Source organism: Cotesia typhae, unplaced genomic scaffold, assembly GCF_013202065.1.
Source record: "Cotesia typhae breed Kobodo isofemale line unplaced genomic scaffold, CoteBio_Ctyphae contig_413, whole genome shotgun sequence".
In the NCBI taxonomy this organism is placed as follows: domain Eukaryota; kingdom Metazoa; phylum Arthropoda; class Insecta; order Hymenoptera; family Braconidae; genus Cotesia; species Cotesia typhae.
Genome location: NW_027423750.1, coordinates 712,677 through 737,408, shown reverse-complemented (window position 1 = coordinate 737,408; position 24,732 = coordinate 712,677). Strand labels below are relative to the sequence as shown.

Here is a 24,732-nt window from a genome sequence, read left to right as displayed (position 1 = left end):
TCTCGTTCTTTTTACTCAAACTTTTCCCCGACATTATACAAGATACATTTGCTGGTACTTTCCACGAGTTATGAAATATAACCACCGACAACTTTTCTTATACTTCAGGCTTTTATTCTCTAGAATGTGTAAAATAAAAAATAAAAATTCTCAAGAGTAAAAAACTCTGATTTACATTAATTAATTTTTTTAGAGGATAAAAAATAAATAAACAATTTATGTTTATTTTTTTTTAATCTATTTTATTAATATTTTTTTTTTTTTAATTATTATTATTATAATAAATAATAATTATGTATTTTACACGAGCAATCTTTCGGTACAACTAGAGACTCAACATGACTATCAGTTTAAATTATTTATTGTTCTTTGATGAGCGATAATAAATAAAATGATTATTATTTTACTAGCTAGTGGATTTTTATAATAAATGGACGTACGCAAAAATAATTTAGAACGTTACGGTATTATTTTAATACTTAACAATAATAATAATAATAATTCCGTAACGTTAATAATAAATACACGGTTAAAAATTTAGATGATTGTAAATCTAGCAGATATTTTTTTGTAATTAAAAAAAATTCACCTAGAATTAAAAAAATTTTTTAATTATTATTATTATAATTTTTCATTACTTTTATTATTATTATTATTATTATTATTATTATAATTAATTTATGACTCTAAATTTAGCAGAAATTTATTTTTTATCATAAAAGATTATTGATTAAAAAAAATTATTAATTTTTTTAATGTTAACTTTTTTTGATTTATTAATTATTGTAAAAATTAATTAATATCTGCGAGATATAAATAAAATATAGGAGATATAGATTAATTTTTTTTAATTAAAAAAAATTGATAATTTAAAAAAATTTTCTAGAAGTGAATTTTTTTTATTTTAAAATTATTATTAAATTTTTTACTTTTTTAATAATAATAAAAATTATCTGCTAGATCAATTAAAAATTAAGAAACTATTTTTTTTTTTAATTGAATAAATGGCAAACATGATATTTCACCATCACTACCAGTATTTGGTGAATAACAACATTAAAAAAAAAAAAAAAAAAAAAAAAAAAAAAAAAAAAAAAAAATATTTGACTTTAAGCCTCACGATAAAACTCACGTGCTCAGATTTATTTACTTTGGGCAATAACTTTCTTGCAAATTTCATTAGTGTACTCGCTGCACTTGGCCTTACCGCCCAAGTCGCCGGTCAAAAATTTGGCTTCCTTGATAGTTTCGTAAGCCGAGTGCTCGATAATGCGAGCGTGGTCATTGAGACCCATGTACTTAAGCATCATGACAGCGGACAGCAACAAGGCAGTGGGGTTGGCTTTGTCTTGGCCAGCGATGTCCGGAGCGGTTCCGTGGACGGACTCAAAGAGAGCGCCATTGAGTCCGATGTTGCCACTGGGAGTCAAACCCAGACCTCCAACCAGACCAGCACACATGTCAGACAAGATGTCACCGTAGAGATTTGGCATCACCAATACGTCGTATTGAGACGGGTCTTGCACCATGTTCAGACAGACTGTGTCGAGATAACGTTCCTCGAATTTTACGCTGGGGAATTTTTTTGCTGCTTCTCGGCAACAGCGCAGGAAAAGTCCGTCTGACATACGCATGATGTTGGCTTTGTGCACTGCTGTTACCTGAAATTTACCAGCAATTTATTATTATTTAGAAAAAAAATTAAATATAGTACAAAATTGACAAAAAAATTTTTTTTTGAAAATTTTAAAATTTTATTTTCTAAAAAGAAAAAAATGATTCTTTTCATTTTTTTTTATTTTTAAAATTTTACCCGACATTTTTAACTTTTGAAAATTATGGATAAATTTTAAAATTTTATTTTTGGAGTTAAAATTCAAATTTTGTCCAAAAAATTATAGATAGGACAAAATTGACAGTAGAAAATAAAATTTTATTTAAAAAGGTCTCTTATTTTTTTATATTTTAAATTTTTTACCCATAATTTTAAATTTGAAAATTCAAAAGTTTAACAAATAATTTTTTTATTTATCATATTGCAAAATTTAATAACATTAAAAATAATAAATACCTTTTTACGGCCATTGTCAGTAGCATACTGAAAAGCGAATTCAGCAACCCGACTTGAAGCTTCTTCCGTGATAAGTTTTATCGACTGAACCACGCCGTCCACAATCTCGTGTTCTATACCAGAGTATTCACCTTCTGTGTTTTCACGGATAGTCACTACATCAACATTATCATAAAGAGTTTTGTAACCTTCCAATGATCTACAGGGTCTCACGTTGGCATACAAGTTGAATTCTCTGTCAACAAGAATTAATAATCACAATCACTGTTCATTGATATTATCATTATAATTTATGGACTATAAATAAGGAAGTGAATTATGTTATTATGTAATAATTAGAGTATGTACATAAATAGTAGTAACCTTGTAGTATAAAAGAGTAAACTTACTTTCTTAAAGCTAAATTTAAAGATCGATGTCCTTTGCCGATTGGAGTCATCAAGGGGCCTTTTAGGCCGATTTTATTTTTGTTCACAGAGTCAATTGCAGCTGGAGGAATTCCGAATTTTCCGTCTGGGCCTTTTACTGGGGTTACGTCTACTGACTCCCACTCAATTGGTACCTTAAATTAATTAATTATTTTTTTTTAGAATTTTTAATTTTTTTTTTTAATTCCGCCATCTTGGATTATAAATCTCTGACAAAAAAATATTTTAAAAAATTATTACTCACCTTGGCAGCGTCGAAGATTTTTTGTACAGCTGCTGAAATTTCGGGTCCAATTCCATCACCGGGAATCAGTGTACACTTTTTTAACCCACCACTGTACAACCTTACATTGCCAATTTTTGGTGTGATCTTTAAAAAAATAATTTAAAAAAATTTAACCTCTTTAAAAAAAATTTTTAAATAAAATTAGCAAACAGCTGATAATTTTTAGAATTTTTTTTATAAATAAAATAATTAAAACAAATTGCACGTGTGAAAAATTTGATTAACTATACGTACAATTTTTTAAAATTATTTTTTTCTCAAAAAATAATTTTTAAAAATATTAAAAAAAAAAAAAAATAAATAAAAAATTTTCAGCTAATTTTAGTTTCATAAAAAAATATATATTTTTTTTATTAAGTAATTGAATAAATACTTACAGCTTTGCGTATCCATTGTGCTGCCATTGTTAAATTTAATAAAATTTAGGTTTATATTTTAATCTAAAATCACAATTACAAATTTAATATTCTAAAATATATAATACAGTGTAACAGTAAAATAAAACTGGGAATAAAACGAGAGTAAGATTGAGAATAAAAGAGCAGACTTTTTTTGTGACCCCGAAATAAAATTCGATTTTTCGGTGTGATATAATATATTTTTTTTTATTCACTTTATTCACGAGATAATCATGCTCTCTTTCATGTATTTATCTTCTGTCGACGAAATAAATTTAGATTTTATCCAAAGATGATACTTTAATATTATCAGCGCTTTTTTTAAAAGTGCAATTAATTTTATACATTTTTTATATCACTAGAATTTACAATAATTATTAATTACAATAAATAATTATGATTATTTAAAAAATTATTGATTTTATTAATTAATTAATTGTATTGAAGTTTAGTTCAATATCTAACAATAAATATTATTATTCTCACTATTTGCACTGAACAAACTTTATAACAATTGTCACAACAATAAACAATTTATTTATTATTATTAATAATAATATTTAATTGTAAACAGGCAGTGACGTTTGTTTCACTAAAAAAACTAAGATGGCGGTCACTTTAAACTTTTGCGCATGCGCCAAACAAATGCACATACGCAGAACATCCGCGCAAAAATTTTAAATGTCAAATTCATTTTTTAAATAAATTATTTTTAATAATTTTATAAAAATTAAAAAAAAAAATTAAATTTTCAAATAATTAAGTAAATTTAATTTAATTAAATTCAAAAAGTCTACTGCGCATGCGTCAGTTTGATATTAAGCTACTGCGCATGCGTCAGTTTAATATCTGACAACGTGGTCACTCGTGGTTATATTAAAAAATGTTTACTTGAATGGCATCATTACCGGATTGTAAATAAAAAAAGTATAAATTCATTTGAATTCATTTTCAACCGTCAATTTTTAAGCGCACTTCGTTTTTAAAAAACTAAACTTACAAATAAAATAAAATGTGCGGAATTTGGGCAGTTTTTGGAGTTGAAGGAGAAACGCTTAATTGTGTTTGCAATAATTTCAATAAAATTTCTCACCGAGGTCCCGATGCTCTGAGGGTTGAAAATGACAGCCGTGTCAAGGTAAATTATATTAATTTAATTATTTATATTTTTTTTTTAATTATTTAAAAATTTTTAGAACGCATTTTTGGGTTTTCACCGGCTGGCTATTCTTGACAGTTTGTGTGGTATGCAGCCAATGAGACTGTACAAATATCCAAATGTATTTTTGATATGCAACGGTGAAATTTACAATTTTAAACAAGTAAGTATTTCTATTAATTACTAAATTATTTATTAAAAAATTAATAAATTTATTTATTAATTTATTTTGTAGCTCAGGGATAAATATAATTTTTCATACTCATCAAAATGTGATATTGAAATTATTACTCACTTATATATGAACGGAGGTGCTAAAAATGTTGTCAATAATTTAGACGGAGTTTTTGCATTTTGTCTTATGGATATGCAGGAAAATAAAGTTTTAATTGGACGTGATCCATATGGAGTTAGGCCTTTGTTTAGATTGTTGAGTACTGACGGCCAGTTGGCTGTTTGTTCTGAAACTAAAGTAAGTATCTTTTATTTTATTTTATTAACATCTGTCAATTTTTTTTTTAATTTTTACAATTTATTTACAAAAAAATTTCACATTTAAAAATTAAAAAAAAAATTACAAATGCAAATTTTTAAAAAATATATATTTTTTTAAATTTATTTATAAAAATTTTAAATAAAATTAGCAATTTATTTAATGTGGAATTTTTTTTTTTTTTTTTTTTTTTTTTTTTTTATAAAATAAATTCAGAAAAATCATAAAAATTTTTTTATTATGATCATTAATTTAGCCAAATATTTATTTTTATATTTAAAAATCATTAAAAAATTTTTTTATTTGCTTAATATTGTTTTTTTTTTTTTTTTTTTTTCAATTATAAAATAAATTAGTTAATATCTACGAGATATCAATAAAATATAGCTGATTTTTTTTAATTAAAAAAACTTAAAAAAATTTTTTAAAAAACCAATTATAAAAAGATATCTAAAAATCATTTAATTTTATCTTATAAAAAAAATTATTAAATTTTATTTTTTACTAAATTTTTTTATTGCACAATAATTAATTTTTGTCTCATCGATAAAAAAAGTTTCTAAGTAATTAAATTTAAAAAAACAAAAGTATAAACTATTTATATAAATTTATTTTTAGGGTCTAATAGGATTGACCGATCAAGTAACAGGAGACTGGACCTTAGAGCCCTTCCCTCCAGGACACTATGAAGAATATAAAATCCTGGAGAATGGAAAAGTAGAATTATTGTCCCGAGTTTGTTACCACAAACCCGGTGATAAGCCGTCTTTTGATACTTATGTTCCCTGGGATGGTAAAAAAAATTAAAAAATTAAAAAATTAAAAAAATAAAATATTAAAATAAATTAATAATTAAAATTTTTATTTATTCAGCTTTGGTACCAACGGACGTTCAAGGTAACATTGTAAAATTGTTTACCGGAGCAATTGAAAAGCGTTTGATGGCCGACAGACGTATCGGCTGTTTGCTCTCCGGCGGTCTGGACTCAAGTTTAGTAGCCTCGCTGGTGGTAAAGCTAGCAAAGAAGCACAATTTGCCTTACAAGGTCCAGACCTTTGCGATAGGAATGGGCGACAGTCCAGATTTACGCGCCGCGAGGCAGGTAGCTCAGTTTATCGACAGCGAGCACCACGAAATAACATTCACTGAACAGGATATCGCTGATGTCTTGGATAATGTTATTTACACTCTGGAGACGTTCGATATTACAACTGTTCGTGCATCAGTTGGGTAAATAATTAATTTATCAATTAATAATTAATTAATCTACTCAGATGAATAATTTTTATTTATTTTGCATTTTTTATTTAATAATTTATTCAGGATGTACTTGCTGGCTAAGTACATTAAGGAGAAGACCTCAACTACTGTAATATTCAGCGGTGAAGGTGCTGATGAGTTGGCTCAAGGGTACATTTACTTCCGAGATGCACCAAATTCTCATGATGGTCACGAGGAATCTCTTAGGTTGTTGAAAGATATTTATCTTTATGATGGACTTCGCGCCGATCGGACTACTAGTGCTTACAGTCTTGAGCTACGTGTTCCATTTTTAGATCTTCAGTTTACTAATTATTATTTGTCGCTTAATCAAGAATCAAGACAACCCCAAAGTAAATATTTATTATTATTTTAAGCTTAAAAAATATTTTTAAAAATGATAAATATTTTAAAAATTGATCTTTTTATAGCAACTTAATGTGGAGCACTATTTGAGTTACTATATCTCCTAAAATATTGAAGATAGCTTTATAGTATAGTAACATTTTTTGTAGGAAATTTTGTAAGCTACAATTTCAAATTCTTATGATTTTTTCCAAAAATCAATATTGTAGGAGTTATAGCCATTTTTACAACGACTAGATAATAATTTGGTAATTTTATTTCTAAAATTTTCTAATTAAAATTTTTTAGATGGAGTTGAAAAGCACTTACTCAGATCAGCTTTTGATAAAGAAAATTTACTACCCAACAATATTTTATGGCGTCATAAAGAAGCATTCAGTGATGGTGTTGCTTCAATTAAAAAATCACTTTTCCAAATAATTCAAGAAATTGTTGAATCTAAAGTTACAGATCAAGATATTGAAACAGCTCATTTAAAATATCCACACTGTACTCCCAAGACAAAGGAGTCTTATTATTACAGGTAATTATTTTTATTTTAAAAAATTATTTCATCAAAATTAATTTTTTTTTTTTTTTTTTTTTTTTTCAGAAAAATGTTTGAAAAAAATTATCCAGGACAAGCTGAGTCATTAATTCCTTACTTCTGGATGCCACGGTGGGTGAAAAACATCACTGACCCATCGGCAAGATTTATTAAACATTACGCCGCTGAAGAAGATTCAAAATAAATAAAAAATAAATATGAAAATTAAATTAGCCGACATTTAAAAATTTTAATAATTTTTTTTAATGAAAATAAAAAATTTCCCATGTAAAAAATTTTAAAAATGACACGTGCAATTTTTAAAAAATATTTTTTTACTTGTAATTAATAAAAAAAAAATTTTTTTTGAACGTCGGATAAAATTTAAGTATCATAAAAAATAAATTTCAAAATTTATACACTGAATAAAAATTTTCTTTACACTCTAAATTTATAATTCTTACCAAAATAAATTTTTTAACTCCAAAAAAATATTTTAGAATTTAAAAATTAGGCGCCTAACGCGCATGCGCAGCCGGTCTTTAAGGAAATCACCGTGTGGGAATATTCCAGTCTCGCAGTTATTATTCTAACCAATAAAAATTCTTGTAATTGTATAAATAATACATGGAATATCAATGACTATAAATTAATATGATCAAGTAAAATGTGTGCAGTTAAAATATATAAATAAAAATAAATTAATTAGTTAATAATTCAATATGATTTGGTTAGTGTATTTAATAATAAATATTTTGTATTTAAAATGTTCGGGAACACGTAAGTTATTTTATTGACATTTTTTTTTTATTTATTTTGACACTTGAGAATTTTAAAATAAACTAAAAAATGTTTTTTTAATTAATTTAGAAGATGTTTTATAATTTTCATAAAAAAAATTAAAAATTTTTAATGCAATTTTATTAAAATAAATTTATTTAATGTAAAAAAATTAAAAAATTAATTTATAATTTAAAAAATAAATTTTTTTGTTGAAAAAATTATCACAAAAAAATTAAAAAAATAATTTTTTTTAATATTTTTTTGTAATTAAATTATTAAAAAAAAAAAAAAAAATTAGAAATATAATTATTGTTTAATAATTAAATAAATAAATTAATTAATTAGATGTAGAGTCGCAAGGATACTGCGCGATATACAATGGAAAAATATGTAAAAAATACCTGACAGGAATTGGCAAAGTTTGGTTCAATGACACAGCTGATAATCCTGGATCTTGGCTTAATGAACAAATAACCAGCGACTTGTGGGAGGAATTAATTTTTCCACTAAGAGAACCTTGTCGTTCTGCTGCTGAGGTATTTATTTTTATTCATTGTATTAAATAATTATTTATTTATTGTTGTGATTTTAAAAACAGAAAATGCTGTGCATGTACGCATTCCCACTCTGTCACGATTCGGAGCGCTTGCCGCTCTGTTATGAAGACTGCATGGCGATACGTCATGAGTTTTGCTTCAACGACTGGGCTTTAATTGAAGATAATAAACAACGAGGGATTTATATCAGATCTCGCGGGCATTTTCGACTGCCGGACTGTGACATTTTGCCGAAATTAGATGACAAGTCTCTGGTTTGTTCTCATATTCATTTGACTGATGTTAATCAAGATTTAGTTACTTGTAAGTATTTTTATAATTAAAATAAGAAGAAATTTCATTTTTCATGTTTTTAATTTTTTACAATTTTTTTTTTTTTTTTTTTTAATAAAATTTGACAGCTGATAATTTTATTACTATTATAAAATTATAAATTAATTTTTTCTAAGATGACTGTGTGATAGAAAATGGACGTTACTACATGGGTAAAATGAACAAAACTAAAAATGGACTAGACTGTCAATCATGGAATGTCCAAGAGCCACACAGCCACAACAAACCTCCAAATGTTTTTCCACAAATACGTCATGGAGAAAATTATTGTAGAAATGCTGGAGGCGATGAACGTATGCCCTGGTGTTTTACTATGGATCCAACAGTTCGTTGGCAGCATTGTGATATTCCAATTTGTGGTAATTATTAATTACTTAAAAAATCAATTAAATTTTTTATTGAAAAAAATTAATTAAGAAATTCTTCATTTAATCAAATTTTCTTTAATATATTTAATTAAATTATTTTATTACAGATAATTCAACAGATTTTGTCTGGGAAACTGAACGAAAAAATATAACAATGGAAACAGTATTTACTCCAACATTTACAATGATATTATCAGCCCTAGGATTTATTGTAATAGTAGGATCATTATTAGGAATATTTTTGAGCCAAAAATTCAAAAAAAATCCTTCAGGTTACAATTCACCAGAAATCAGGGTAATTATTTTTTTTTTTTTTAAGTTAATTAAATTTTTTTACAGAGTATATTGGACTTTGTTCAATATTTAGGCCACAAACAGCGCTTTAAAATTTATTTAAAAATTAAGGACAAGTTCTCAAACTTGATTTTTGAATTAAAAACTCAAATTTTGAATTATAAATTAAAATTTTTAATTTTAAATTAAAAATTCAAACTTTGAAGAAAAAAATCAAGAATAGAGTAAAATTGATGACTTTTTTCCGGAAATTAAATTTCCTACAAAAAAACTTTAATTAACTTTAATTAAAAAAAAACAACAATCTAATAAAAAAATAATTTTTAGGACGTCAATATCGACTTGGACAAGCTCCCAAGTAACGACGCGTACCACAAAACAGGCGCACAATTAAACCCCAAACTAGAAAAACTGGAGTTTCCCCGGAATAACATAATCTACGTGCGAGACTTAGGCCAGGGCGCCTTCGGGCGAGTGTTCCAAGCCAAAGCCCCAGGATTAATTCCCAACGAGGAGTTCACGAACGTAGCAGTGAAGATGTTGAAAGAAGAAGCCTCGGAGGACCTTTTGGTGGACTTTGAGCGCGAAGCTTGCCTTTTAGCGGAGTTTGACCACCCAAACATCGTAAAACTCCTAGGAGTCTGCGCTCTGGGTCGTCCGATGTGTTTATTATTCGAGTACATGGGCCGTGGAGATCTAAATGAATTTTTGCGCTCTTGCTCTCCGGAGTCTTCAATGCTGAACTCAAATATTAATTTAAATTTAAATTCAAATCAAAACCCGGCTAATTTAAAGCTAGCGCACATGGATTTAATTAACATCGCTCGGCAAGTCGCTTCAGGCATGGTCTACCTCTCAGACCGCAAGTTTGTCCACAGAGACCTTGCCACGAGGAATTGCTTGATTAACAACGAGATGGTGGTTAAAATTGCGGACTTTGGACTGTCCCAGAAAATTTACCTTCAAGATTATTACAAAGGCGACGACTCAGATGCAATTCCAGTTAGGTGGATGCCGCTGGAGAGCATTTTGTACAATAAATACACCATTGAGTCAGACGTCTGGGCTTTTGCCGTTTGTCTCTGGGAAATTTTTAGCTTCGCGCTCCAACCTTACTATGGAATGACTCACGAGGAAGTCGTGAAGTATATTAAAGAGGGTAATGTACTAGGATGTCCGGATAATACTCCCCATGATGTTTATGAACTTATGAAGGCTTGCTGGAATAGGAAGCCTGTTGATAGACCCTCTTTTAGGAAAATTTATGAAAAGTTGGAGATTATTAAGGCCAGAATGGAGAAGGAGAATAAGGAGGACAGTATTGCGTTACATATTAGACTTTAAGGAATTTTTTAATTATTTTTTTTTGGAGATTTTTTTGAGAAAACTGATATTTTTTAAGAAAAATTTAAATTTTGGAAAAACTATTGGAGATAGAGGAAAATTGATAAAATCTTTTTTGTAGCAAATTGAATCCTTTATAAAAAAGGTCTCTTATGGTTTTTTTTTTATTTTCAATATTTTACCCAAAATTAGCAATTTTAACTTTTAAAAATTAAGGACAAGTCCTTAAACTTTATTTTTGAATTAAAAATTCAAATTTTGGAGAAAAAATTGGAGATAGAGCAAAATTGATAAGGACTTTTTTGATAGATAATTGAATTTTATAAAAAAAAAAAAAGGTCTCTTATAATTTTTTTTTAATCTTCAATATTTTAGCCAAAAAAAGCATTTAAAATTTTTTAAAAAATTTCTTTAAAAATTTGATTTTTGCTATTTTTCAAACTAAAAAATATTTTTTTATATTAATTAATTTTATTTCAATTAAAATACTCATTTTTTTGTTTTTTTTTTTAATTTTGTATATAATTGTTTTACGACTGAATTTTTTTGTGTTGATAAAAAATTCTTACAATTTTTATCAACACACTTGATATTATTAATTCTAAGTGATAATTTCTTTTAAATAATTTTTACATAAAAATTTTAATGACACATGTACTTGATGTAAAATATAAAGGTTGTCTTTTATACGGGAAAAATGTATACACTGTCTTGATAAAAATGTTTCTTTGTACGATTGATTTTTGTTAATAAAAACTCAGAAAAAAATTCATAGTTATTTTTTCAATAATTATTTATTGCACAATTTAAAAGAAAAATTCAAAAAAAAAAAAAATAAACTAAAATTATTGAAATAATGAAGATCATTACAGTATGAGCAAATAAATTCATACATACATATATTTATATGTATAAATATTTTAAAAATTAAATTATCAATAATCGTTGTAAATATACAGCAATTATAAATAAAATGCGAGCTACTAATTAATTAATAATGGAAATATAATTTTTTCTAAGACTAGGATTTAATAGGCCAAATATTAAATAGAGAACTTGCTTCGTGATTTTTTTTTTTTTTTTTATTTAAAGTTACTTTCAATAAATTTTTCAATTATTTAAATGTAAATAATATTTTATATTAATAAAAGAATAGGAAAAATTTTGTTTTCTATTTTTAGATGCTTGTATCCTTGTATCCTTGTATCTTGTGAAATATTGACATTTTTTAAGAAACAAGCTCATCCTGACATTGTACTCATCAAGACCTTTCATTTGAGTACCCACATCAATTTTTCATATATTTTATATATTATATATATATATATATGTATATACGAAAAATATATGAAAAATGCATGTGGGTATTCAAATGAAAGGTCTCGATGAGTACAATGTCAGGATGAGCTTAAATCTTAAAAAATGTCAATATTTAAAAAAGTACATTGCAATTTAACAAAATGCATTATTCAACAAACCAAAGCTCTAATTATTTATACTTCACAAGTCACCACAGCCACACAATGACTACAAGGAAGCAAGTTTTCTATTAACAAAACAATAATTAATTTTACTAAAATAATTAATCTCTAAAAACTATTTTTTTTTTTTTTTTTTTTTTTTTTTAATAGTTACAAATTATTTAAATTTATAACTTGGAGTCTATATACCTATAATACTATTTATTATTTTTATAACAGTAAATATTTATTTTATAACACTAATTTTTAACTTCCTAAATTTACTCGATTAATCTATCAATTTTTTTTTTTCGTAATTTTTTTTTTTTTTTGGTAAATAACTACCAATTTAATTAATTAACAATTCATTAATTATTCACTCAGCTAATTTAAAATTAATATCGATAAAAGCAAAAGAAGAAAAAAATTCTATGAATTAACAGCATTTACAAGAGATCGTTTAAATCAACAATTTGCCGAAAAATTAATACTCTGTCTAGGTAATTGTAATTAATTAATGATATATACACCGTAAATTAATTAATTAATTAATTAATTAATGATCAAGAAAACTATGAAATTTTAAATTAATGATTGATAAAATATTTTAAATAAAATATCGAATAATTTTGTCAACGATTGTTATAATTTTTTTTTTTTTTTTTCGAATTTTTAAATTTAACGAAAGATAATTTTCTTATAAATAAATATGGAAATAAATAAATTTTAGTTGCTCGTTGAGTAGCAGATGATTCCTGCTAAGTTTTAATTCTTAATCTTGTCATTTAAGAAGTTATTTACTTGTCAATTATTATGTTGTTCTCGGGTCATTTTTTTCCTTTGAACCATTTAGCTTCCTCAGCTATTCGGTCGAAGCAATCTTGAAGATATATATACTGTAATAATAAAAATTCAATTGATATTAAATTAATTTTATAATAAATGTTCATAAATATAATTATGTAAGAAATTAAAATTTTTAAAAATTACGGACAAGTCCTTAAATTTGATTTTTGAATTAAAAATTTAAATTTTAAGAAAAGGAAGAGAGATAGAGTAAAATTGATAAGGACCTTTTTGATAGGAAATTAAATTTTCTATAAAAAAGGTTTCTTATAAATTTTTAATATTTTCAATATTTTACCCAAAAACGACACTTAAAAATTTTTTAAAATTACGGACAAGTCCTCAAACTGAATTTTTGATAAAAAATTAAAATTTTGAAATGAGAATGGGAAATAGAGCAAAATTGTTAATAAATTAAATTTGTTAATAAAATTTTTCCTTATTTAATCCTTGACCCAAAATTAAAAACTTAACAAAATACTCAACTTGTTAATTTTTTTTCAAAATAAAATGTAATGTTTTATTTAACTAATTGTAGGACTATATCCTAGGACCCAGACGACCCTAAGATAACAAAATATTAATATTAAAGGTAAAAAAAATAATACTAAATACTTACATAAGGAGTAAAGACCTTCAACCATCTAGGAGGTCGATTATCAGACCTAGTATACTGAAAGCAAAAAGCCATTCCTTCCTCATCAATTTCCCACCTGGTGATATTCTTCCATAAAAATTCGACAACCTGGCTCTCGAGCGTTCCGTCTTCCTTAGCAGCATGAAGCTTAAAAGAATTATCACCAACAGCGGCTAGAATATGTCCTTCCTTTCTGGAGTCGCAGGGACAGTGAGGAAAGACAATATCCCCGTAGCCATTGAGTTCCTGAGCGAGTTTCAAGTACTCATGTTTCCTGGAAGCGTCTTGAAGAGTCTTCAGCTGGTAGAGTCGCTCCCCAGCAAAGATATGTCCGCGGTTGACTTCATCAATAGTCTGCCAGAAGATCCAAGTGAGGGCTTGGTCGCTGAGCGAGGTCCGGGTCAAGTTGAACAGCCACCGTCTGATCGATAAGCAGGTTCTGTTGGCTGTGGAGTAATTAGCGACGTAAAGAGCGTGCGGGTGCTCGTGGGGCTGGAGCTTGCGCTCGAAATTGTACTCCACCTCTTCAAACAGGTAGAAGTATTTAGCCGTGTCGTTGTCCAGGCCTATTTTGTTGCAGATCACCTCGTAGACGTCCTTGGCGATCGCGGCCTTCGGGACTGTCACTGTCAAAAATTCCCGGTCGGGTAAAACTATCTTCAGGTCGACTGCGGACAGTCCCTGGTCGCCGTCGTCTTCCAGGCGGCCGTACAGGAACTCCTGCATCGCGTCGCTCTCGTTTATCACCCGCACAGCGCAAGTTTTCTCCAAGTACAGCTCCAGTGCGCGGCGTCGCGCGTCCAGCTGCTGCTCGCTCAGCTGGAACGGCCACTTGCCCGGCAGCTTCGGGAAGTTGAATCCGATGAACTCCTTTTTAAGCGCCATGTGCAGCGCTGCAAATTCACGGTAACGCCGCGAACACAACAGCCGTCCTGCCATGTAGATATTGAACACCACGTACCGCTCGTGCTTACGTTCTCGCACATGGTAGTCTGGAATGCTTATTGGGAGTGATCTTTTTTCACTGTAGTCTATTGACGCGTAACTGCAATTTTATTATTTAATTATTAGTACTAAAAAATACATTTTAAATTAATCTATCATTTTTTTTTCCGGACCAGAATTACTCTTTAATTTAAAATAATTAAATTTAATCACTCGCTATTAAATATATTCACATGACCAGTTACATAACATACCTTAAATCTTCAGATGGCTCCAATCGTTCAGCTTCTTGCGGAGTTACCGAAATAACGGTCAATGTCAATACATCACCGCCTGATTTTATTAAATCAACTACTTGCTTGTGCGTCGCTCCCTCGACATTTATATTATTTCTGTAATTAATAATAAAAAAAAATCAATTACATTTTTTTTACAATGACAAACATTAGAAATTTTTTTAGAATTTTACAGCAATTAAATTGTTACAAAAAAAAAAAAAAAATAGATTAGAATTTAGAATTTTTTTTTTTATTTAAAAATTATTTAAAAAATTTCACATGCAATTTTTTTTAAATATTTTTTTTTCTAATTTAATTATTTTAAAAAAAAATTAAAAAAAATTAAAAACATCAGCTAACTTTAATGAAAATTAACTTGGCAGATATTTAATAATTTTTAGAAATTTTTTAAAAAATAAATTATGGCAAAAAAAAAAAAAAAAAATTGACATTTAAAAATTTTAAAAAACTAAATATGCAATTTTTTAAAAATAATTTTTTGCAACAAATTTATTGGTTAAAAATAATTAAAAAATTGTCAAATGTCATAAAAATTTATTGTAAAGTGACAGATAAAAAAAAAATTTTAATTAAAAAAAATCAAAAAAATTTACACTTCTAAAATCCTGTCTCCTTTTCTGACACCAGCTTTCTCAGCAGCACCATGTGGCAAAACAGCACTGACATGCTGAAGAGGTGCATAGAGTTCACCATTGATACTACGTAATTGTCCACCTTCACTTACTTGACCGCGTACATTAAACCCAAAACCAGTTTCTGTTTTGTAAATTGTAACGCATCGTGGACCCTGTCCTATGGGATCACCACCAATAACACCTTCTCCACCTTCACCTCCATCCCTGACTCCACCGTCTTCTCCTAAACCAACACCAGAATTATTATTCAATTTATGTTGGCAAGGTACGCGTCCATTAATCATTGTTGTCGTTATACCACCAGAATTATTTATTCCGCAATCATTGCAAGATGTATTGTCTATTTCAGAACCACAATCCGCCATCTTTCGCTATTTTTACAATCCTTAAACAATTTTTACATTATTACACACATTTAAAATAATTCACTTCATTTTATTTATTATTTAAACACTTGTTCTATTTTTTTTTCACTAATTTATTTTTTTAATTACACATCAATTTTTATTCCGTAAATTTTTTATTGAAAAGAATTTTTTTTTAGCGAGTTGCGCAGCCACGACGACTCACCAATCGATTTTGATTTCATCACTGATATATATTTATGTTTACTTCTTTTTTATTATTGTTATTGTTTTTTTTATTAGTTAATTATTGTTATCTAACAGTAATTATTTTATTGGTTATTGCATTTATTTTTTATATATTTATTACACTTATTGCTGAGAGAATCATAAACGTCAACCGGCGATAAAAATTTTAACTTTTTTTTCTCCTTCGAAATCTGTTTTATCTTCAGAATTTTTAAGACCTCTGGCGGGAAATATTTAAACTAAAAAAAAACCCGCGATTTTTAAAAACACTGAAACTGACATTTAAAATTTTTTTTAGATATAGCAATTAAATTATTAAAAAAACAATTAATTAAAAAATTTCACATGTACAAAATTAATAAAAATTACAAGTGAAAATTTTTAGAAGCATTTTTTTATTGTAATTAATTTTAAAAAAAATTTTTTACCCAAAATTTTGAATTTAAACTTGAACATTCAAAATTTTAAATAAAATATTTTTTTTTTTAATTAAAAAATAATTTTTTTTTAAATCAAAATAACAATAATTGTTACTATTATTAAAGATATATATTTTTTATTAAAAACCCTTGACCATAAAATTTTATAAAAAATATTTAATTATTTTAAAAATTAAAAAAAATATTTTTAATAATAAAAAAATCACCGGAGAAAAATATAAAATTCTTGTAAAAATTAACGAGGGCAAAGAGCATGACGGCCACCATCAACTGGAAGAGTAGCACCAGTTATATTAGAAGCGTCATCACTAGCAAGAAATGCGATAGTTTTAGCGACTTCATCAGCCTGTCCAGGACGACCAAGTGCATGAGTAGTCTTGCTGCGCTCAAAAAATGCACTCAGTTCTTCTGGAGACATTCCACTGCGCTCGTGTAAGTTAGTAATTACAACTCCTGGGTTCACAGCGTTAACACGGACCTGCTTGGAGCCTAGTTCAATAGCAGTGCAGCGGGTGAACTGGTCAATAGCTGATTTGCTCATGCAGTATGCTAGGACTCCAGGGAATGATCTCAAGCCATTTACGCTGGAGACGTTCACGATGTTGCCCTTGGTTTTTATTAAATGAGGGACTGCTAGCATTGTCAGCTGGTACATTGAACGTACGTTGAGATTGAAGACTCTGAAAATATTAATTTAATTTTAATTAAAAAAAAAAACAGCTGATAATTTTTTAATTAATTAATAAAAATATTAATTTATTAAAAATTAATAATTAAAAAAAAATTTTTTTTTTTAATTAATTATTGCAAAATAAAAAATGGACATTTAGAAATTAAAAAAAATTTTTTTAACAAATAAAATTGCTCCAAAAAATTATTTTTAAAAAATCGCATTTGTAATTTTTAAAAATTTCTAAATTTCAATTTTTTTTTTTGCCATAATTTATTTTTTAAAAAAATTATTAATTATCTGCTAAGTTAATTTTCATAAAAAAATTTTATAAAAAAAAAAAATCACAAATTTTTAATTTAAAAAAAAAAAAAAAACTATCAATCAGCTGATTTAAAATTTATCAAATTAATATAATAAAATATAAATTACCTGTCATACTGATCCAAGCTGGTATTTTCAATTCCGCCACGTTCAATAGTTCCAGCATTATTTATCAAAATATCCAGCTTACCAAAATGATTAATAGTAGACTCCAGAATATTTTTAGTGTCATCTTCATTAGTCAATTCTCCAGTAATTAAAAATGGCTTGCGCTCTTTATTGCACTGGTCAGCAATTTTTTCCAAGTTTGTCAAGTTCCGGCCTGTCAGAGACAGTGAAGCTCCTAGGTGAGATAAATGAATAGCTGTAGCAGCTCCAATTCCAGAACTTGCTCCAGTTATTAAAACAACTTTTCCCAAAAATGTCATTGCTTCGATTGTTTCTATTTTTGGAAATTTATTTCAATTATTTCTGTAAGTATTTTTTATTATTTAGTTTAGTATTAAAGATAACCTATAATTGATCTATCTTACCGGTTTGACACGCAATTTCATTATGGCCTCAATTCGCATGTAATATATACATATATATTTACATAAGATTATTATGATCATCATTATTATTCATGTGTGATAAAATAATCTTATTAAATATTAATAGAGATAAGGAATAAAATTTAATAAAAATTTTTTATTTTATTTTTTTTTTAAGTTTTTTTATTAAAATATTTTTAATAACAATTTTTCTCTGTAATTTTAATTTAATTATTAAAACATTACAAAAAACTTACCTTTGCACTGTTAAAATAAATATTGTTAGTATAATTAGTGACAATTAAATTTTAGACAAGAAAAAATTTTTTTTTAATTCAAAAAAAAAAAAAAAAATTAATTCAATAAAATATTTTTAAAAATAAAAAAAAAAATTTAGAATTATTTTTGTTAAAATTAATTACAAAAAAATTATTTTAATTTAAAAAAAAAAAAAAAAAAAAAAATGAGCCACCAAGAAAATTTCTGCCCATCACTAATTAATAAAATATGACTGAAGACTAATATAAATCTTAAAATATATAAAGACATCCCCAGTTTGAAAATTTCAAAATTTCAATATCAACCTAAAGACCTGATAAATAAAAAAAAAAAATAATTAAGAAGATAACTCGTCAAGTTGAATAAATACTGCAAAAGATTAATAAGAATATCTTGTGGATGAAAATTCATCGAGACACGACTTACCATTTAAGTGACTATAAAAATTTAAAAAAAGAATTAAAAAGTTTAAAAAGTCCCTTCGGAAGAAGCTAACGATCCAGATATTATAGCAAGAAAAAAAAAAATAATAATTCTCACCTGAATGATGAACCGACATTACAATGACAGTCTTTGTGACTGTCAAATAGTTTGAGAAGAAAAACCACCGAACATCTTCTTGTCAGATTAACTCTTCAAAACTAGCTGATAAAAAAATAAACACACACCAACCAGTTCAACTTTTTCTCAAATTCAAGTCAACAAAAATTTTTTATTTATTTTAGTTTTTTTATTAAAATCAGTGACTAATTATGATATATCATGGTTACACAAGAGTATCTTTATTAAATACAATTGACAAGTGACGCTAAATAAATCCATCTATCAATCTGTTGATCCATAATATTGTTGAACAAAAAACATCGTCGAGGAAAACATATATTTAAGGACGTTGATGCGGTACGCTAAAATAAATTAACGTCCTTAAATAATCTAGGTCGATGATCAACAAGCTAATTTAATACATTGTTAATAACTCCAAGAGCAGTTGAAAAATGAGTGGATTCAATTGAACCAGAAACAACGTCACATTATCATCTAAATTCGCTGAACTCCACACAATCTCCATTATAATTCCGATGAATATTTTTCAGACCACCAGCGATCCTTTATAAAACATTCCAATCCTTCAAAAGTCCAATAGTAAAAATAACAAAGTATTCCATCCTGTGGTTTTACAATTTGATGAAATAATCTAAATCTGTTGGTCATTTTTTGGAGTTCTTTTTAATTACAAGTAACATCGAGTAGGAGCCAAAAGAATATAATTACCAAATAAAACAATTACAATTCTGTTGAATCGATTGCAACCAACCATTGTTGAAACAAATATGACACAGCAAGTTATCAATCAACAGACTTGTTTTTTTTTTTTACACTAATTTTTTTTTTTTTTTTTTTTTTTTTATTATTACAATTGGACACCTTTTGATACACAGTGATTAAATAGTTTTTATAATTATAATTATTTCAATTCAACCGAATACGATACAAACAAAAAGCTCTATCCAATATTTTTATCAAGCTATCACTTATACATGGTACTTAAATATTCTTCATGTCCAGAATTTAAAAAAAAAAAAAAAAAAAAAAATTAAAAATAAAAATAAAAATAAAAAAAAAATCTCGACAAAATACCTTGTAATAAACTCTGAGTTATTAAATGCGTCTAGATAATAAGTAATTATTATTTGATAGAACTGAATGAGAAAAAAAATACGACTATTGGAGCAATCAATACTAATCAATAAAAGTCGATGGAATCAATGGAATAAAATAGTGAGTAAATAATTGAACCATCAACAAACCCCAAATAATCATCAGTAAATCGGAAGATTGTTGATAATCTGATAAATTATTACCAATTGTCTTAAATGATGCGCTGTTAATGTTTAGATTTTTTGCTTGTCAATTAATATTAATACAAATGAAAAATAATTATGGAATTTTATGTGTTGGTGATTACCTTTATAGAGTAACTCAATTAACTTTGTGTTAATGAAGTTAATATATTAGTAAAGTCGTACCTCAATTGCTCGGCCGTCGATTCGTGAACGATTCATCATTGCTAAAATTTATGTTAAGGAATAATAATAAAATATAAATAATATTAAGGAGTCATTCTGGTTTGTAACTTTCAAAAAAAATTTTTTTTTTACATTTTTTATTAATATCTACATTAGTTTCTGTGTAAAAAAAATTTTTTTTCAAGCGCTGGAACCAGAATGACTTAATTAAAAAATTAAAAAAACATTTTTAATTATAAATTATTATCAAAGGATACAGACAGCTCTCTCAGCATCCCACTCGGATGCAAAACGAACCATTCCAATATCATTGCCTCTCATTTCAGCAAATTTAACTTCACCAATTTCTTGGCATTTGTCACGTAACATTTGCCACGTTGTGCTTGGCGGTAACTATTTAAAAAAAAAAAAAAAAAAAAAAAAAAAAAAAAAAATTATTATTATTATTATTATTTTAAAGATAAGAAATAATTATTTCAATTACTTACATTGGCAATAACAATTGTATCAGACATAGGTCTTGCACCATTGCTGGATTGACGATTAGCATTAGACTGCTGGCTCTGATTAGCTGAGAAAACAGCATTAGCATTAGCAATGCGATCCGCGTCGCGGTTGAAAGCATCAAAGTCTCCACGACTGCCTCCGTAATTAGAATTGCCAAAGCTACTTCCTCCAAATCCACCGTCTCCGTCAAGTTTACCCAAGCCACGTTGACCAAAGGAATTGCTTCCCTGGCTGCTGGCTGCTAAGGACGCCTGTAAGCTCGAGAGTCCGCCGACATTACCAGTGAAGTTGTTTAAGTTGGAGGCCAGCTCGGAGGTGAGTGATGAGTTCAGCAGAGATGAAGTCGTTAAATTATTGCCTAGGCCGCTGGCTAAGCTCGCTTGTAACGCTGCTGCATTTGAATTTGACAACGCTGATGCTGTGGATTAAAAAAATTCAGTCAACAATATTTCCAGACACATGATTAATAAATTACTTTTTGATTAAAAAAATAAAGATTTTTGAGAAAAAATTTTTTTTCATTGAAGAAATGAATAAAAATTGAAAAATTCCTCATAATGGTGATTTTTGGAAAAACAAAGAATTTGAAGCTTCGGGGCACTATGAAAAAAAAATCTTAGCGCTTTGAATTTTTCAGGGATTTTAGGGGACACTTGGAGGTTGAAAAATTATACCAAGTTATCCAAATATCCTTAATTATGCGAATTTTTGTCGTTTTTTCAGTTAAAGTTTTCAATTGAAAAAAAATTTTTTTGACAAAAGCTATTCACGATATCTTATAGAGAATATCGTGTAGTTTTCAAAACCGTCCTTCGATTTCCCATACGATCATTATTTCCAGAGTTATTGATTGTCAAAGTGAAAAAGTACTTTTTTGCTTTGACTGACGATAAACTCCGCGACAAATCATCGTACAGGCTTTTTGATTACGTCAAATTGAAGGGCATTGAATTTTCTAAGAAAGCTTTTCAGCGAAATAATGGAAAAAAATTTTTTCAAGCCCGTAGATTTTTTTTAAGACGAGAAAAAATTTGGAAAATTTTTTTTTTGTAGTTTTTTTTGGGATTTCTCCAGACCCGAACATGATAAAAAATTTTCAGGGTCATATCTGAAAACTAGGCACTTGGAGCTACAATTTGCTATTTTTTTTTTTTTTTCGCTGTACGATCATTTTCCTCGGAGTTACAGCTCGTTGAAAATCACCCAAAAATTTCGAATTTTTTTATATCCCTTAATTTTTGTAAAAAAATTAAAAAAATTTTTTAAAATTAATATTTAATATTTTATCAATAAAAATTACCTAATTGAGCTGGAACAACATTATTAAGTCCACCTCCAAAAGCACTAGTAGCAAGAACCGGGGCAGCGATAGAATTGACAACAGGAGCATTGGCAGCAACATTAGGAATATTTCTAGCAACATCCATCAGCCGATTGCCTCCAGCGCCCAAGCCCATGCCGATGGACTTCAAGCCTTCTGGCAGCTTTGGTGGCAAGTCAGGATCATTAGCTCGATCGAGTCTCACAGTCATTCTTCTGTCATAGAGCTGCTGGTTGTGGAGCATGGATATCGCCTGGACAGACTCGACCGGGTGGTCGTACTCTACGACACCAAACCCGCGGGACTTTCCATCCTTGTCTTTGCCCAACTCTACGTGCAAGACTTTGCCCGCGAGCTTGAAAACTTCCAGCAATTTTTTCTCGTCGACTTTGTAGTCCAGGTTCGCTACGAACACTCGGGTCACCAGTGGTCCGTTGATTCCTAAAGATTCTAAGAACTGTGTGCTCAAGCCGTAGGTGTTGCCGAATTTGTCTCCGTTGCTGCCCAAAACTGAGCCAGAGCTCGCTAAACTTCCTCGGCCCGCGTTTGAACGCGAGGAGTCGCGGAAGCGGTCTTCTCTTGAGCGGTCGTGGTCCCGGGAGGATTGCAATCGGCCGTACTTGTCACGCTCTACATCGTAGTCCTGTAATTTAAAAAAATTCAATTTTTTTTACAAAAATTTGTTCCAAAAAATTATTTTTCAAAAATTGTATTTTTTTTTTTTTTCATTTTTTTTTATTAAAAAAAATTCTTAAAATTAATTTAACAATAAAATCAGCTGTCACTTGAATTATTTTAATTTTTTTAAACAAATTTGTTCTAAAAAATCATTTAAAAAAAAAAATGTCTTTTTAATTTATTAAAATTTTTTTTTAATAAGCTTTATTAACTTAATTAAATTATTAACAGTTAATAAATCCTTCTATTAATGTTAAAAAAATTATAAAAATTCTGCTAAATTAATTTTAGAATTTTATCCAACAAATAAATAATAAAATTCTTTTTAAAAAATAATATTCACAATTTTTAAGTCGAAAAAAAATTTTTTTTTCTATAATTTAATTAAAAAAAAGTCTTAAAAATTAACAATACTAAAATCAGCTGACTTCTGATAATTTTTTTTAGTAATAAAATATTTATAAAAAAAAAAAAAAAAAAAAAAAAAAAAAAAAAAAAAAAATAATTACCTCTTTAACAACAAGCTTACGTCCTTTAATATCAAATCTGTGCATTTTTTCAACAGCAACCTTAACACTATCTGAGTCTTCAAACTCAACGATCCCGCAGCCACGTGGCTTATCATTCTCATCAGTGAACAATTCAACGTGAGCGACTTTCCCGACCTCAGTGCGGAACAAGTCCTTGAGATCTTGCCAACGAAAGTCATAGGGGATATTTGACACGTAAATTCGACGCTCGGAGATACGTCGGCCACCTGAGCCACCTCCAGCTCCGCTACGCTCGCGGCTCCGATCGCGGCTAGATGAATTCAGACGTTGCCGATCTGATCGCCGGTTTCTGTCACGCTCTCGGCTGCGTTCTCGATCTTCATTTTGATTCTGGGCTCTGTAAAAATTATTTTTAATTAATAATTATTAAATTAAAATTAAAAAATATTTTTTTTTTTATTTTTTTGTCATTTTTTTTGTAAAATAAATTCTAAAAATTTTTAGTATTTTTTTTTTTTTTTGAAATAATTATTACAAAAAAATTAAAAAAAAAATTTTCACTTGTAAAAAACTTCAAAAACTATAATTGTAATTTTTTTAAAATATTTTTTGTTGTATTTTAATTACTAAAATAAATCAATAAAAAAATTGCACTTAAAATTAAAAAAATTTTAATTATCAAATTTTTTTTTAATAAAAAAAAAAAAAAAACTCTAAAAATTTTTTTAATGTCAGCAAATTTATTTTTATACTATTGTTGAACATTCCATTGATATTTTTATAATAATAATTATTATTGACATATAAATTTTTTCAAAGTTATTTTTTAAAATCAGCTGTTTATAATAATTTTTCAATTTTTTTAATAAAAATTACCAAATTATCACTGATAAATATTTAATCAATTAAAAATAAATTTCAGCCAACTGAAAAATGCCGAAATTTTAAGCCCAGGTAAATATAATTATTTTTAACAATGTTTTTATTGTACTTACTCGTCGACCTTGATCATACTGATGAATTAACACACTCAAAAAGTAACAATTACTTTTTTTATACAATAATTTCAACAAAATACTTGTGAAAAACAAGCCGATACAAAATAATTGATTACGGAGTAAAGACGCGTCTATTTCGTCAGCGAATTTGACAAAATGGCGGGTGCGTGGTGTGTTCCACTATTGTTATTATTCCATGCATTAAAATGGCGACTACTTTAGTCAGTTTTATTGTTAATTGTTAATTATTAAATAAAAATAAAATTCTTTCATTTTTATTTTATAAAAAATAATTTTTTTTAATTGTCAAGTTTAATAAAATTAATTAATTAATTAAAAATAAATTAAGTAATTTTTAAAATTATCTATTGTTAATAAGTGG

General features: G+C 27.4%; 6 protein-coding genes across 8 annotated transcripts; 2 read left to right on the top strand and 4 right to left on the bottom strand.

Moving 5' to 3' along the window:
* Positions 1–465: 465 nt before the first annotated feature.
* Idh3a (isocitrate dehydrogenase [NAD] subunit alpha, mitochondrial) lies at positions 466–3,382 on the bottom strand. The gene is made up of 5 exons (XM_074243525.1): positions 3,163–3,382; positions 2,744–2,869; positions 2,461–2,633; positions 2,072–2,306; positions 466–1,661 (listed from the first exon to the last, which is right to left on the bottom strand). Exons 1-5 carry the CDS (start codon positions 3,187–3,189, stop codon positions 1,143–1,145), a joined length of 1,080 nt encoding a protein of 359 aa, XP_074099626.1. The 5' UTR covers positions 3,190–3,382; the 3' UTR covers positions 466–1,142.
* A 658-nt stretch (positions 3,383–4,040) lies between these two features.
* Asns (asparagine synthetase) lies at positions 4,041–7,394 on the top strand. Its single transcript, XM_074243540.1, has 8 exons — positions 4,041–4,321; positions 4,380–4,505; positions 4,578–4,814; positions 5,454–5,628; positions 5,709–6,066; positions 6,160–6,449; positions 6,751–6,985; positions 7,055–7,394. Exons 1-8 carry the CDS (start codon positions 4,196–4,198, stop codon positions 7,191–7,193), a joined length of 1,686 nt encoding a protein of 561 aa, XP_074099641.1. The 5' UTR covers positions 4,041–4,195; the 3' UTR covers positions 7,194–7,394.
* A 193-nt stretch (positions 7,395–7,587) lies between these two features.
* Nrk (Neurospecific receptor kinase) lies at positions 7,588–12,289 on the top strand. The gene is made up of 6 exons (XM_074243538.1): positions 7,588–7,768; positions 8,117–8,307; positions 8,370–8,631; positions 8,778–9,020; positions 9,137–9,324; positions 9,651–12,289. The coding sequence occupies exons 1-6, from the start codon at positions 7,711–7,713 to the stop codon at positions 10,665–10,667; spliced, it is 1,959 nt and encodes a 652-aa protein (XP_074099639.1). The 5' UTR covers positions 7,588–7,710; the 3' UTR covers positions 10,668–12,289.
* On the bottom strand, positions 11,728–16,240 carry Snx27 (sorting nexin 27). 2 transcript variants are annotated; one of them, XM_074243542.1, is made up of 5 exons: positions 15,788–16,240; positions 15,448–15,712; positions 14,810–14,947; positions 13,593–14,655; positions 11,728–13,023 (listed from the first exon to the last, which is right to left on the bottom strand). In XM_074243542.1, exons 1-5 carry the CDS (start codon positions 15,852–15,854, stop codon positions 12,955–12,957), a joined length of 1,602 nt encoding a protein of 533 aa, XP_074099643.1. In that variant the 5' UTR covers positions 15,855–16,240; the 3' UTR covers positions 11,728–12,954. The 2 variants fall into 2 exon arrangements, with proteins under 2 accessions (XP_074099643.1, XP_074099642.1); XM_074243541.1 differs by having other exon boundaries at positions 15,448–16,240.
* Positions 16,241–16,609: 369 nt separating this feature from the next.
* LOC141527857 (3-oxoacyl-[acyl-carrier-protein] reductase FabG-like) lies at positions 16,610–18,092 on the bottom strand. The gene is made up of 2 exons (XM_074243553.1): positions 17,625–18,092; positions 16,610–17,202 (listed from the first exon to the last, which is right to left on the bottom strand). The coding sequence occupies exons 1-2, from the start codon at positions 17,942–17,944 to the stop codon at positions 16,758–16,760; spliced, it is 765 nt and encodes a 254-aa protein (XP_074099654.1). The 5' UTR covers positions 17,945–18,092; the 3' UTR covers positions 16,610–16,757.
* A 928-nt stretch (positions 18,093–19,020) lies between these two features.
* On the bottom strand, positions 19,021–24,640 carry Rump (heterogeneous nuclear ribonucleoprotein rumpelstiltskin). 2 transcript variants are annotated; one of them, XM_074243552.1, is made up of 7 exons: positions 24,348–24,640; positions 23,371–23,749; positions 22,163–22,826; positions 20,844–21,280; positions 20,613–20,748; positions 20,295–20,396; positions 19,021–20,210 (listed from the first exon to the last, which is right to left on the bottom strand). In XM_074243552.1, the coding sequence occupies exons 1-6, from the start codon at positions 24,362–24,364 to the stop codon at positions 20,341–20,343; spliced, it is 1,689 nt and encodes a 562-aa protein (XP_074099653.1). In that variant the 5' UTR covers positions 24,365–24,640; the 3' UTR covers positions 19,021–20,210; positions 20,295–20,340. The 2 variants fall into 2 exon arrangements, with proteins under 2 accessions (XP_074099653.1, XP_074099652.1); XM_074243551.1 differs by having other exon boundaries at positions 19,021–20,396; positions 24,348–24,638.
* Positions 24,641–24,732: the final 92 nt, after the last annotated feature.